This window comes from Cololabis saira, chromosome 5 (assembly GCF_033807715.1).
Source record: "Cololabis saira isolate AMF1-May2022 chromosome 5, fColSai1.1, whole genome shotgun sequence".
Lineage (NCBI taxonomy): Eukaryota > Metazoa > Chordata > Actinopteri > Beloniformes > Belonidae > Cololabis > Cololabis saira.
This window is the reverse complement of record NC_084591.1, coordinates 28,709,834-28,725,131: the sequence shown is the minus strand read 5'-3', so window position 1 is coordinate 28,725,131 and position 15,298 is coordinate 28,709,834. Positions and strand designations below refer to the sequence as shown.

Genomic DNA, 15,298 nt, shown 5'->3' with positions numbered 1-15,298 from the left:
CACACGTCTTGTTGTAATGCTGCTGGAAAGTCAGTGTTGACAGATAACAGATAACCTGAACTGATTTAATGATAAGTTGTTAAGCAAGACTGCAAAAAGGGTGACCTAAGGCTGATGTTGTTGCAGGTTTCTGTCCTTGTATATGGCTGTTTCATACATTCAAGAATCATAGCTTCTTTACCTAACTGTGCTGAAAGAGACGCCTTCATCTCCGGGATGGCTGGGAGAGGTGCTGAGCCATAACAGTGACTGAAAATAGCTGCCAGCTGCTGTAAAATAGCATCGTTCTAGAGACAAGGGAGTTGGAGAAGGGATTTGTACTTTAGAAGCCAAGACTCTGACGCTGGAAAACAAGAAAAAACACTCATGTAAGGATCTTGTGTTTTGTCTACCTTGGTGGTCCGCAGGATACTAAACATAAGGGGGAGGCCGGTGGTAACCAGCTCCTCACAGTAGTCCTCTTCTCGGATTGTGTTGAAGTCTCTGAGGAGGGAGAGGGTGACCCCTGCCCTCGACTGCTGCTGCGCACAACGAAGAGATTCCAGCCACACATGCAGTTTCCATGGTACACCTGTTTAAAAGTGAAAAGATCTGTTATCTGGTTCTGTAACAATTTGTAAAAAAACAGGAAGCAGGTGCTCTTCCAGCCGTCTGAAGCTCACCCATGGCGTGGAGCTCCATGGTGACGTCCAGGTAGCCGTGCTCAGCGCTGTAGTAGCTGGCCTCCTGCAGAGCCTTCATCCTGGCCTTGCAGAGCCTCGGTACGCCCGCCTCGGAAAGGCCCGCCGTGCCGTTAGTGGGAGTCGGCAGGGGAGAGAGTGGGAAAGGACAGATTCCTGTCCCCTCATCCTCCACCCCCTCCGCTAGGATCTCCTCCAGAGACAGGACATCCTCTTTGACTTGCTGGGGCTGAGTCAGAAGCTTTCTCAGCACGTTCCTGAAGAGATAAACGGGAGGAAGAAGAAGGGAAAAGGTCGGATACGAAAGGAAATGAAAGGCATGGAGTCACTGATATATGCCCAAACATAAACACAGGCTTACATTTCTGTGACTTTATAATCTCCTCTCTGATTACATAATCTGTCACCGTTAGTGTGGAATGTGAAGTGTTGAGTCTACACAGTTTTCTCACACACACACACACACAGCGAACAGGTGGATAAGCTTAGATGTCCACTTGGTGTTGGGAAACAGATGGACTCTCAATGCACCACGACACTAAACTCACCGCTAAGTGATACATCTCACCTTAAGGTCCAATCTAAACTAGTTTTCTGGTGCAACTATTTTTTATCCAGTTGGAGAAGTTGTCATTTTCCCCTCCAGACTCAAATTGTTCACACTTGCTCTACACTTTTCAGGACAGATTCCAGGACTCGTACCTGTGTCCATGCGCAGCTGCGTGACTGAAGCAGTTCATGTCTTCATGAAGAGACGATGTGAGGACGTTTCCGTCCTGGGCCCTGGATAAGGGGTCGGCGCCACGTGCCAGGAGCAAACTCACCATCTCATAGTTACCTTGGAAGTGCAGAGACAATTATATTAATGCAGCTCTTCAATACAAGATTACAGTATTATATTTATTATAAACCATAACTGTCCTCAGTATAACTTCAATAATCATTTTGAATGTGTGCACTTGGATGCTTTCATTCTTTTTCCCTTTGTTGATCCTGTTAGTTTTAAGCAATGATCAAAGTCACAAACAAACAACATATTCACGCCAAGCATTATTTGTTCCTTGCAGCACATCCTGCAAGTATGTGGTGCACGTGTCTCTTTCGTGAGCTATATGTGGCTTTCAGATGCTCCCATGGAGGAATGCGGCTTAGAGGCAACCGAACAACTGCAGCCAGCAGTCTTCTTTTGTCACCTCGCCATCATTTACTCGTACGTTACTCCCCACCCGTTCACAACTCTGTGGTCTTTGGGAAAACTAGCACACTACTGCGTTGCTTATACTTAATTTTGAGTATTATGATCTGTTGTTTTCCAGAAAGCCACAACAGCAGCTCTCACTCATTCATCTTTTCCTCTGGTTCTGCCTTTTACAAATGTTCCTTTTAATTTTGCAGAAAGTATTTTACCAACAGTAAATCAAAGAAAAACAAGTCAAACCACTTCAGCATTGGCTGCGTGTGCTGTGCGTGCGCGTGTTTTGCCCACCTGCCGCTGAAGCCAGCTGCAGTGGCGTGTCTGCTGTGCTCTCCTGTCCATTGCGGACTGCTGCTCCCTCCACATTGGCTCCTGCATCCAACAGTAGCTGCAGAGAAACATAGCATCTGTTATTTTAAACAATCTCTGGCATCTTCCAGCTTCTTTTTAGCTTGACCTCTGAGTTAACATATGTCAACACATATTTTTACGACATCATATCCACAGATTGACACTGGACTATTAGTTCTGTTTTACCTTTACGGCTGGGTGCTTTCTCTCGAGGAAAACGTGTGTAACTGCATAGCCGTATCAAATCGAGAGCTCATTCAGCACCTAATGTTACTACATGTGTATGTTTCCCACCTGCACTACAGAGATGTGTCCGTGCAGCACTGCAAAAGTGAGGGCCGCCCAGTGTCGACTGTCAGGATGCACAGAGGGGTGCTTTGCAGAGCATGGTGGAACCTGTCGAGACCAGACAATTCAATTCACTAGTGTTAACCATGACATTCCTGCATGTGCAACAGCTGCTGTGACTTTAAATGTTTAAATAGATATAGATTCTGTTGACAGTTATTAAGGTATGTAAATAACGCCCGATGATAAGAGAACTGGTCGTCTGTTGAAGTATATTTACCGCCACGTCGAGGTTGGCCCCTGCATCTATCAACATCTGGACGAGGGCCTCGTCTCCAGCTGCGCAGGCATACATGAGAGGGGTCATACCCTGGATGAAAACAGAAACCAGATCAGTGGACGCAAGTTAAAGCTGTAAAGAAAATGACTAAACACACAGTTGTATTTCCATCCTTTCAAGGGTCATTGGATTTAATTTCACTGTAATTTATCAAGACTTATTGAAAAAGTCTGAAAAGCATGGTGGTTCCACACGGTGCGGCCGTGCAGATTTGCAGCAGGTCGGCACATGAAGTACAGCAGATTTAGTACCTGATCGTCCATACTGTTGACCCCGTCTGGCCCGAGCAGATCGATGGCTTGGCCGATGAGATCTGTGCGGCCGCAGTTGAGCATCCGGAAACCCAAGTCGAGGTGGAACTTATCCGTGGCAGCTTTGGAGTCCAGGCGCTTGAAAGAGCTGAAGCAACATTCGGGCCTGGAAAAGGGGGGAAAAAAAACAGTCCATAATTAATTTCTCTGAGGCATTTGGTTTAATCATTCTGATCTGTTTTGTGGAAAGCTTAATTTACAGTCTTGTGGCTCGTGCACACTGTAAATTACCACATGATAGTTTTCTTTGGACATAATTGTACACCTCATGAGGAAGTTAATAACCCACTTTGTATTCAATGAAAAGTCATTTATCTACTCTATACACTTTGTAATTATTAGTTAGAGAGAACCACTTCAGTGTCGAGTACAGCTTAATCATATTAAGCCATCCTAGCTGGTTTTTTTAACAATTAGAAAAAAGTCATAAACAATCGTAAGTGACACGACAGCAGAGTCAAAATATTGACATGTTGACTGATGTAAGTGTGATTTAGATGTTATGCTTTAAGCAAGACTGCTTAAGTGATCTAATGTGTGTGTGTTCTCACTTCAGCTGTCTTGGCTCACAGTCTAGTCCTGGAAGGAGAAGCCTGGCCGTCTGCCTGACATCGTCGCTGTCCACCAGCAGACTCCTGCGATGCTCGGCATGAACTATGGCAACTCTCATCCACTCCATCAGAGGCGGCAGCAACAGAAATGGCCTGGAAACAAAAAGGGACATCACTGGACATTAAGTGATACAACTCAAGACTAAAATTCAACTGGCATGTCTGCTCAACGTCATCAAGCACTGAAAATAAAACCCTCAAATAAATGATAAACACATGACTAATTTGTTTTTATGTGATAGTTGCCTCGTTGCACAATTACACATCAGCTTTTCTTCTGCAAAAATGGAGGCGATGCGTCTGATCTGCTGTCGCTTGACCGGCAAGAGCAGGTTTAAAAATAAAAAAAGAAAGAAAAAGTGAGTGTGACTAAAAAAGAAGACGTATCCCCTTTATGTTATCACAAATGCACTCTGAAATCTTGAGCAAAAATGATCAAGAGAAGCCAAGTCTGGCGGCTTCAGAGAAAATGTCATTAATCCAGAAGAAAAAAAAGGAGCCGGAGGTCGACCCGACTGCGGTAACTGTGAACGTGGCATTCTGAAAGTCATCTGGATTATTTTAACGCTCCCTTTTCCTTTGTTTCTCCATTGTCTTTTTCTATCACTAAATCCTTTCAGACACCTCTGTGACGAGGCTGTCGGCAAATCCACGTCTCCAGCCAGTTATCTGTGATTAATCCTTTCTTTTTTTTGTCTGTACCTGCAGTATCTCTCACCATATGTGAGCAGAATCTGTAAACAATGATTCATTACTGGAAATGTGATTATTTTCTGCGTGTGACTTCATGAAGCCTCAGCCAGTAAGTTAATGGCCGTTTGGACACCAGTCAGATACACGTCTCCTGCTGTGATGTCATTGTTGGCAGCGACGTTACCATTGTACTGATGCTATGCAAATATAATGTTATCACATGTTATCTTGAATACAGGCAGTAAGTACACAAGCAGTGTATGTTTGTAGTTGTTGATGTAGACTGATGTCTCTGCGGCGCCAAATTTAAATGAATGAATAAAACCTTTTGTTGTACTGCTAATAACAATATTCGTTAATGGACCTTTATTGATTGCGTCCCTTATATATCGAAGGCCTAGAAATGAAGGTTTCAGGGGCCTGCAGATAATCTTCCGTCAAATCGTTCAAGCCTTTTTTGGATGTTTAGGTTGGTGTCACATGCAGCCTCGGTGCTTTATCACTGGGTGATCAGTCAGAAGGAGGGGTCGTGCTGTCAGCCAGGTGTGACAGTTAACAAGCAGACGGGGAGCTTTAGGAGGAGGGGATGGTAAAAGTGTGGCTGATGGGCGCATATAATGAAGGTTTTCAGAGTTTAGGAAATGTCTAGAAGGCAGGAGGGGTGTGTTGTGAGGGGGTTGGGTTGGAATCTGGCAATACGTGGAGAGTCCCGCAGTGAAGAGTGATAAGAAAGTCGTGTTTCTGAGAAGAGGAGGCTCACTGGGCCTTGAAAATCAATGTTTATTCTTCTCTTAATGGCCTGTACTCAACACAGAATAAAAATTGGGTTTTGAGTGTGTGCGTGCGTGTGCGCGCGCTCGTGTGTGTTCATTCATTTGAGCACGTGTCTTTGTCTTCCTGAATTCTTCAAATCATCCACCCTGCGACTTAACTGCACGTTTACTTCGAGGCGAACGCACAGCACTGGCACTAATCCAGGACCACACCAACCCCATACTGGAGCACTCAACACTCAACTGAACCGTCAGAAAAATAGCTTCTTCCCTTCTTTTCTATCATTCAGGGTTCATTTAATATGCAAAGGAAATCTTTACAATAGTAGTGCTCTGCTTTTAAGGACTGCTACGTTGGTTTCCTCGTGAAGGATGCAAAGATTTATGCAAAATGATGCCACCACACAAATTAGCCACAGTAATGTCTGTGAACACATCAGCGGATTGTCTTCTTTCCCACAAGTCCCCCTCTCTGTAGCTCAATTTCTCATTAACTGAACTTCTCCCCTCATCCGCTCCCCATGTGACCCTTGTGTCTGGGTTATTGCCCCTCAGCCTGAAACACAAACTTCAGCTTTGTCAAAGTGTGAGTGCAGCATCAAAGCTGTGATGCCTGTTAACTGTGAAACTAGATAGTGCTTGCGGCTGGGCCACTGACCCGCCGTGGTAAAGGCCACATACTGAGAACAGCACGTTGCAGATGCGCACACACATACATGCACAAGCTCTCTCTCCCACACGGGCACATATAAACCTTAGCTGCTATTCCTGGTGCTCTGCTTCGCTCCACCTGGCCGTCAGGTTGAATCAGCCTCAGGTGTGTTTGAACTCTGACCTGTCCAACATGAAAAGCAAAGGCGTTCCACCCAAAGAAGTAAATCACAGGTGCTAGACTTGTATGTCCTGCAGCCGGGGAGCATGATTTCAAATGGTAAGAAACTTCAATCGGGTCTTAAAGCATAAGGTTAACCACTGATTTAGAGTCAGATTACGTTTATACGATATAATCAAATCGGATTCATCTGAGGTTGGAGGTAAGCTTTCTTGGTTATTTAATATCACTAAGACATTTTCCATCGTCTACAGGAATTTGTAGATTTGGGTGTGGTAATTGGATTTTCCTGTCCTTGGTGATTTGACGTTTGAAAAGTCTGTTTGATATGTGAATAAGCTGCTTTCGACACGGTGCTAAAAAATGTCACAGTCACAGACACCGCTGTCTGTCTCAGCCTCAGACTGTAAGAAGTGCAGCTATGTCCAGGCGAGTGTCGTCACACTGTCGAGCATTACACTCTCATTACTGCTATGCCTGGCATGCACGTTACTCCAAGCACCCACAAGTTCGTTGAAAATATAAAACCAAGAGCATTCACAAACATATTTTCCCACCCGACTGTGTAGCCTTGAACAGAACCATCACTTAGAACCAGCTGCACGAGATATAACCCCTTCTTTAAAAAAGGACCATGACTTGTATAATGTTTGGTATGGCTCACATAAATCTGGACATTTTGGTTTTCTACCCGATATTTTTGAAAGCTTTCAATAGAAGGTGGGTCCAAAAGACGGAGGCCCACTTAAGGGAAGAACTGTATTACTACCAGGCACTCACTTTATAATCACTGCCAGGTTTGCACTGCTCTCGCCGACCACTTGACTTGCCTCTCTGTAAGCCAGTGTTTATAGATACTAAACAGTCACAGATCAGGGAAAAGTAAAGTTGTCCCCTTCAGCAGTTTATATATTAAAAGCAAAAAAAAAACAATGTTGGGGATATTCTAAGGTATAACAGGGGGGTAACTGTTTCACCCTGCACGCATTAAACCAGGCTGATATACATCCAGCTGAAAAAAAGAGGAGAATAACAACATCTGAGGACTTTGAAGAAGAAGCCAGGACACGGGAAGGGAGGGGCGAGTAGTAAAAGGAGTCTGTTCAGTTCTGTTAACAAGAAGCCCACCTTGCACACGCGCCCTGCGCTTGTTCAGTGTTCAGTGGAAAAGAGCCCACACACATTACTATTAATGTAAACAGTGTACATTTCCCCAGAGCGGACCTAATAAAGGTTTTCCTTATCCTTATCAAGATGAGAATTTGGCTTATTCATCACAAAAATGTGCATCCAACATTTTACAGCTGTTTTATCTTCGTCATAACCAAACAATGACAAACATGTCTGTTTAGAGGTTAAAGCAGTAACCGAGTGGAAACAACAAAGACTGAATCACATAGAACTCCAAATGTTTTAGCGAGAAATGCAAAACGCCTACAGACGTGAGTGTAGCACACGTTGAAAAATGCATTCAAGCGGGTTTTAGCGACGAGTTTTAACAAATTTGATGACATAAGGTCATGGTGTTACTCTCTGCCTTCTTTGGAAATAAAACATGCTGAAACATATTTTATATTTTTAAAGCCAACAATTTGCTAAAAGTGTTGGAACCATCACCTACGCAGAGGAAGCTAGAACATTCAAGTGAAACGTAAAAGTGAGCTCTGCATTGCATCCAGACTGCAAATATTTTAACCATTTGCTTCAGAGCTTGAGAAAAATCTGAGGAGACGTGAACAAATTACAGACCATTTGTACCACCTAAGGTCCCTTGAACAAAAGGTCTTCTGCTTAATTCACACCTTATGGGGCTAATACCCCTCTGTCAGACTAACTTTAACACCTGGGAGCTTTTGTCTGATTTTGAATTAACCTGCAGGGCTGTAACACTTCAAAGATCACAGACCACTACGATTAGAACCTATTTGTTAATTTTGGAGGTTGGAGGTTTTCAGCTTGTGTATTTGAACCAACCAGAATTAACCAAATTAACTCCTCTCTAATACCACATGTGATCAGGATTTTAAAAATAAAAAGGAAAAACAAGGAACAATACAGTTTATATTCTTTAGGTGGGCCATGAAAAACAGAATTCCCCAAGATTATATCTGTTATAGAGCTAACTGCTACACACTTTGACCAAACGTGAAATGCTTGCATGCAACCATCCGTGATTCCTACCGCTCTTTGCTGAGAGCCATGCGTGGGGGATCCAAGTTGGGATTCTCCATGGACTCCATTTGTGGGCAGCGCAGGAAGTAGTAAAGGGTGTGGAGGGCGTCAGGCGACCAGGAAACGGGCTGCTGGGGACGGGGGTGACGGGCCGGGCTCAGCCCCGGACGCACTGAACTCAAGCGCTGCATGTGGTGCATGGCACGGGACACCAAGTCACCTGGAACAAAAGAAAAGGCCGTTAGATGGCTCGGTAGCTGCTGCTTGCAATCATAAACATAAAGCTGGTCATTATATTTTCTCAGGTTTGTAATACTGGAACCATGCTAAAAATATCAGTGCACTGGCACGTGTGCCGAATCTGTAATTGGAGTTCAACGTCGAGTATGAACCCTGTGGGCTCCTAGTCAAACCGGATTTCCTTTTTGTTCCTGAACCGTTTTGCTATTGTGCTTTATACCATGTCTCTCGTGGTATCTGTCATTAGTGGTGCCATTATCAGTAAGTAAAGCCAGATTGCTGGTCTTAAATGGCCATTTATTTTTAATCACTGATGGGGTTAATGGGCAAACAGACCAGTTGACCACAGGCTCTTAATGAACTGTTCGACTGTTTATGCAGTGGCCCAGTTCAATCACTACTCAGGCTCAAGAGCCGAGAGTTGGTCGTGTGATCAAAAACGAGCTCAGTCTTGTATATTTTAGCCTCATCTGACGATCCATGTGAGGAAAAAACATAGTGAATTTAAAAAACTATTTCAGAAATGACACGTTTGACTAAAATGAACAGAGAGGGAGAAGATATGAAAATGAGGGAATAGTGCTGCAAGGATCTAAAGCTTGGACTATCGGTCATCACGGTTTTAGGAAGGAGAAGGAGGGGCTGCGTGAGGAAGAGAGGCCCGGCTGAACTTGGGATCATGTTGCAATCATTTAGCATAATTACTCCTGGGTTAATATCGAACCAGATTATGTTGTAGGATGCCAAACAGTTAAGCAGAGTTAAGCTGTGTGAATGTGTACGTGTCAACATTAGGGGTTCTTTGGGGAGACTTGGAGGGGAGTAACATTGAGGTGGCCCTCCCAAAACAGACCCCACTTCAAGCTAAAGGGCCTCCTTTGTGCTGTCCACCAGTAAATGTAGCTCCAGGAGGTCTCCCGGGAATTCCTGCCCAAGGCGGAGAGCCTCTCCGAGCTTTTCAGGCCTGTATTGTGCCCCCAAGCTAAACTAAGCTCTCGGGGTCAGAAGAATATGAGATACTTCATTCATAGATTACAGATTATATTGGAGTTCCTCTGGAAACCACGAGGACAATAAAGTTGGTTGTGAACACTTATTTTTAAATATATCTTGATTAGGGATGGGCGGTATGGACTAAAAAATGTATCACGATAATTTCCGGCATTTATCCCGATAACGATTAAAAAATACCAATTCAACTCCACCTTTGTAACTATAAATCTTTCTTGCTCTCAGATCTGCCATGTTTGTTACACAAATCGTCATCAACGGGAATTTATCCTTTCTTTCTTTCTTTCTTTCTTTCTTTCTTTCTTTCTTTCTTTCTTTCTTTCTTTCTTTCTTTCTTTCTTTCTTTCTTTCTTTCTTTCTTTCTTTCTTTCTTTCTTTCTTTCTTTCTTTCTTTCTTTCTTTCTTTCTTTCTTTCTTTCTTTCTTTCTTTCTTTCTGGCTCATTTCCTTCCTTCCTTCCTACCTTCTTTCCTCCTGCTCTCTCCTTCCTTCTTCCCTTCCTCTTTTCTCCTTCCTCCCTTCCTCCCTTCCTCCCTCCCTCCCTCCCTCCCTTCCTTCCTTCCTTCCTTCCTTCCTTCCTTCCTTCCTTCCTTCCTTCCTTCCTTCCTTCCTTCCTTCCTTCCTTCCTTCCTTCCTTCCTTCCTTCCTTCCTTCCTTCCTTCCTTCCTTCCTTCCTTCCTTCCTTCCTTCCTTCCTTCCTTCCTTCCTTACTTCCTTCCTTCCTTCCTTCCTTCCTTCCTTCCTGTACGTTGTGGATTTAACGCAGAACCATAAATCATTTTTACACAAAAACTTTATCAAAGGGAATTTATCGTTTTTATCGCGAGATGACAAATTCTTATCGTGAGGAATTTTTTGGACGGTATATCGTGAACGGTAAAATATCGCCCATTCCTAATCTTGATGAAACACGACTTCTAAAAGGGAAAAAAAGAAAGAATAATAAATCTTTCAAAGAATAACAAATGTAAAAGTCATCAGTTTAATTGATTTCATCAAAATCTTTTTATGTGGTCTCCCGTTACGAACTGGCTTTATAGGCTTCAGCAAGAGATCATTTTAGTCTTACTTTTAATATCTAGCTTGGCTGATTGGATGGTCAAATGTCCTTGTCTCCCAGAGTTTGTGGTAGACGAGATGACAATAAAATATTAAAATAAATGACACTGTGTTGCCAACAATTCTGGAAATGTAGCTAAAATGTCCGGTATCCTGCCCTCCATTGTGTGTCATGTTTATGGATGCTGGGTGTCTGCCCGTCTGGCAGCATCCAGTTAACAGATCCGGCCGGACTGAACCGCTCACTACACATGCCCCTGTGTCTGCCTGCTCTTTTGGGTTCTGATCAAAGCGTTAAACCCAGTGTGGCTTTTTTTGTTGTTGTTGTGTGTCTGCGAATGACTGGACACGTGCCTGTGTGTGTTTTTAGGCAAGGCTGAGTCTGGATGCCAGTCCGGCCCAGATTAACCCAGCTTCACCCCGCCAGAGAGAGGTGGCACAAAGAGACCACTGAGCGAAAGGGAGAGAAAGAGGGTGCCTGTACTTTCTTAATGCCCTACTAACGGCGGCAGTTTATGAACGTGGCCTTGTGCTAGAGGAACAAATGACAGAGTGTTGGCTCGTTTGGAGTAGGAAACCTATCCCCGCTCTGACCAACACTAATCTCAGTCTCTGCTTCAGCCTCACTTTTCACCTCGCTACCTTTCCATCGTTTCTTCCTGACCCCCATAAGTCTAAACCCACTACCTGCCAAAAATCAAACTTCCTCCCTAAACCTCACTCTGGTCCTGCTTTCTCTTGCTTATTACTGATGAGATCTGTGTTATTTATCACTGTCGCCACCATTACAGCGTCCAGTTTAAACAGCCCACGTGAACAGTGGCACACAGTTCAACCATGCGTATGAATGCCTCAAGTGTAAAACTGGCAGTTTTCTGGGGAATCTGTCCAATCATTCAAACTTATATTCAGTCCTCGCGTCTCAGTCGCTTACACTTCACACTTTCCATGACTAGATTCATCTAAGAAGCAGTATTCAACTTATTCAAAAGGAGAGACACTACTAGGCTCTTCCTGACAGCATATTGAATAAGTCACACTGTTTTTCATTGCACTAACTTGCCCTTGAAGAAAAAGAGACCGTGCATCGCATTGCAAAACAAAAGTCGGATATACAAGCGGAGACATTATCACTTTACTCTCCAGAGCTGCAAATGTAAATACACGATTCTGTTGTTTATTTTTAGAAGACTGTGCAAGAGATGACTTGCACAATAAAGCACAAGATTGGACTTATCACAGGATAGAATGTGATAAAGAAGTAATTATCATCATCATCATCACTTCTTGCCAGTAAACTGACTTAACTGTGTTTTTTTTCTTCTTTTTCTTCTGTAAATTGACAGCCTGTCCGTCTTAAAGGGAGATTGAAATGACTGTTTATGAGCAAAAACAGTGGAATATTGCATCTGGTGAAGCAGGGTTTAAAATGAACATGCAGCAAGTTTAGAATAGATGTTAGGAGTTTCTAGTGTATTTTTAGTGTCATTTATAGACTTCTGTCATCCACAAACAAAGCGTTGTTTTTACTCTCCTGTATCCTGCAAAGACTTCCTGCTCTGCCTGTGACAGTTTTCTTTGATCAACCATCCAATATAACTTTTACTGACCTGACATACTAACAAATGCTTCAAACAGTGCTTCAGCATCTTTCTTCTCAATTTGTATTGAACAAAACTCATTTCTATCTAAACAAAATCCACTGCAACAAATGTATTTGTGAGCAAAGAAAATATGGTTGGCTCATGGTATACTATTGTAAACCATGTAGTATTTATTTTTTTAGAAATGAAACCATACTATGAAGTAAGGCTTGGCAATATATCGAGATTTTAATATATATCGATATATTTTCAAACACGATATGGTACGAGACAATATCGTTTATATCGATTTCAATTTTTTTTTTTGTTTTTTTTTGTTTTTTTTACATTTTTTTTTTTTTATGATTTTGATATAGCTTATTTTGTGACAAATTGACTTGAATGTTTTATTTGGGATTTGCACAAATGTTTTGTTATTTGCACAACTGTCAACCTCAGTGGAAAGCATTTTATTCTATATATGCAGGCAGTTTATTTTTATTTCATTTGTTTTATACATTTTGATATTGTGCAGAACTCTGTTAATAAAGGAACCTGTGTGACATTTGGCACGAGGCTTTGTATTAAAACTGACTGTTTTTTTAAGGGTTTGCCTCAGAAAAAAATGAAGGTAACAGAGATGCTATGCTATAATGCTTTGGGGGAAACCCCAATTATGGCACAGAAAAAATATCGAGATATATATCGAGTATCGCCATTTAGCTAGAAAATATCGAGATATTACTTTTGGTCCATATCGCCCAGCCCTACTATGAAGTATTTAAAAATGTATCAGATATCCAGAAATATGTGCTTGTTTTAACACGAATACTTGTTGAATCACATTGTTTATGTGTCTTGAAAGCTCACAGGGATCCAGTCAACTAAACTGAGAATGAACTTGCTAATACAAAAAGTGTGAGCATGAGCTCATAGAATAATGTGTGATATGTTCACTCACTGAGCTCGGAGATGCTGCCCACGCAGGTGGCCAGCAGGGACTGCTCCAGTGTCCTCAGCTCCAGCTGGGCGTAAGCATCCTCCCTGCTGTCGACAGACGTCTGCTGGTTCTCTGTGTAGGGACTGAAATGGGCTGGGAGCGATAAAACACCTGCAAACACAAGAACAGAGAAAATCCTCTAAGGTCTGTCTGGGCCTCGTAAACAACCCTCCGTATATTGTGTGACTCCAGGCCAACTGCTCCAACAGAAACCCCTAAACAATTGCTGATAGTATTCATTTAGTGTATTTGCACTCCTGCTTACACGTAACCAACACTGAAGAAGGCAAATAAACACTAAAGGGAGCAGGAGTATTGCTCTCAAGACGGAACAAACATTACACACTCATGATGTCAGGGTAATACAGACAAAACAAATGCAAAGGACAGCATGCGAGATGAAGACCAAGGCCTCTCTCAAAACATCTCTGTGTTACTGCAAAACATTTGACATTCCTGGCATAAATACAACACATAGCATACATGCTTGTGTGCCTGAAACTATTAGATGCAGCTTTCAGGGAGAGTGGATGGATGACGTGCAGAGGGTAAGGCAGAAGGAGGTTAAATAAGGGCAGAACTGGAAGTGAGCACAGAAAGTCAACGAAACGAGCAAAAATAGTGTAACTAGGCCCAATCTGAGACGACTGTGGTATTTCCTCTTTCAATGTAACCTCGAGAGACCCAGCAGCCCAGCCCAGCCATCGCCGAGAAGAGACGGCTGGGTTCAGGAGATCATGAGGAGGGGGAGGAGGAGAGGGGGAGGAGAGGGAGGCAGCAGTTAACAAAAGTCCAAATGAAAGCCGAATTAAAGTGCCAACTCAGAAATATCTCTCGTCTTCATTCACGTTACAGTTAAACACCAGGGTTGCTCTTCTAATCTACACGACGGCCTGCTGTCAGACTGCTCACGGGCAAGGAGGTTATGTCCTTACATAATCCAAAAACAGCATCCTGCTCTATTACTGCTGTAATTGCTGCTTTTTAAGCTAAATGTAGTCGGTGAGGGCGCTAGCCGAGTGCTTAATTTCTGCCTTTTAGCGTCTCTCTACGGGGTTCTTGGCTCAGACGTGATCTGTGTGTGTAAGAACCAAGAAGATGTCGTAAACTGCCGTACATCAAACTGATCTGAGTGATAAACTTTATTTTGGCCTTGTTTTTAGGAAATGAGTGAGGGGAATGGGGCTGAGGACAGAAAAGAGAAAAGGAAAGAGGAAAACTGATTAGTGCAGGTTTGTGGTACATCTAAAAAGCCTGAGGAAAAGAGGCTAGTTTTCTTAAAGGAACCCTGATGTCCCAAAGGGGGAAACATGGGGTACCATCCCTTAAATGACATTCCCATGTGGCTCTGGCATCTGGTGTGCTACGGCTAGAATCAGAGATGGATGCTAAAAGGAAAAACTGCTGTAAGTTCCTCGGTTCATACTACTTATAGCTGACTATATTAAGAATGGTCGAACCCACAAGATGACCATCAAATCTTTGCATGCGTATACAACGTTGCCTATAGGTTCTGATTCTATTCTTCTTTTTTTTTATGATACACCATAAAACTAGGTTATTTGAATGCTTTATATATTCAGTAAATACATTTCTATTAACTTTAAACATCAAAGAAAAAACATGACACCATGGGACTGAATTATAAATAAGGGAAAAGAACAGAGAAAGTTTAAATTAGAAGTCTTCTTTCTGGTCTTGTACGTCCCTGCGAGCATAAAACATCAGCAGAGGCGATGCTGGAGATCAAGAAAGCAACAACGTAATCTTAACACAGTAAGAGTGAGAGTTGGATTTCCTCAGCTGACGAGTACGGGGGACATCCTGAGGGACTGATATCCTTACAAAGCAAAGTTGATTTTTAAGTGGTTCTACAAAAATGAAAACCACATTGATTGAATTAAAGAGTTTGGTTTCCAAATAGAGTCCAGTCTCACACAAAAAGTGAAACTGAATCTTTCATTCTCATTCTCTCTCGTATTTTCTCTGCACCATCTGACTTGTATAATATGTGCTGAGTCTCCATTCCAACACAATAGAAACGGCAGAGTGCTAGCAGAGCACTGCTGCCACAAAGAGCACGGACGTCACACAAACAAAACACACAAAAGCCTGAAACCCTCCCTGCTCGCATCTGTACATATAAACTATGTCATCTGA

General features: G+C 42.8%; 1 protein-coding gene across 1 annotated transcript in view; it reads right to left on the bottom strand.

Annotated features, from left to right (window-relative positions):
- abtb2b (ankyrin repeat and BTB (POZ) domain containing 2b) overlaps positions 1–15,298 on the bottom strand; it is a 43,268-nt gene that overhangs the window by 3,587 nt on the left and 24,383 nt on the right. The window contains exons 2-12 of the mRNA XM_061721468.1: positions 13,100–13,249; positions 8,256–8,466; positions 3,717–3,869; positions 3,106–3,271; positions 2,795–2,884; positions 2,521–2,622; positions 2,167–2,263; positions 1,383–1,518; positions 663–937; positions 393–571; positions 182–287 (exon numbers count right to left, since the gene is read on the bottom strand). Of these exons, the coding sequence (XP_061577452.1) occupies positions 182–287; positions 393–571; positions 663–937; positions 1,383–1,518; positions 2,167–2,263; positions 2,521–2,622; positions 2,795–2,884; positions 3,106–3,271; positions 3,717–3,869; positions 8,256–8,466; positions 13,100–13,249 (1,665 nt within the window). The remainder of the gene's footprint in view (positions 1–181; positions 288–392; positions 572–662; positions 938–1,382; positions 1,519–2,166; positions 2,264–2,520; positions 2,623–2,794; positions 2,885–3,105; positions 3,272–3,716; positions 3,870–8,255; positions 8,467–13,099; positions 13,250–15,298) is intronic.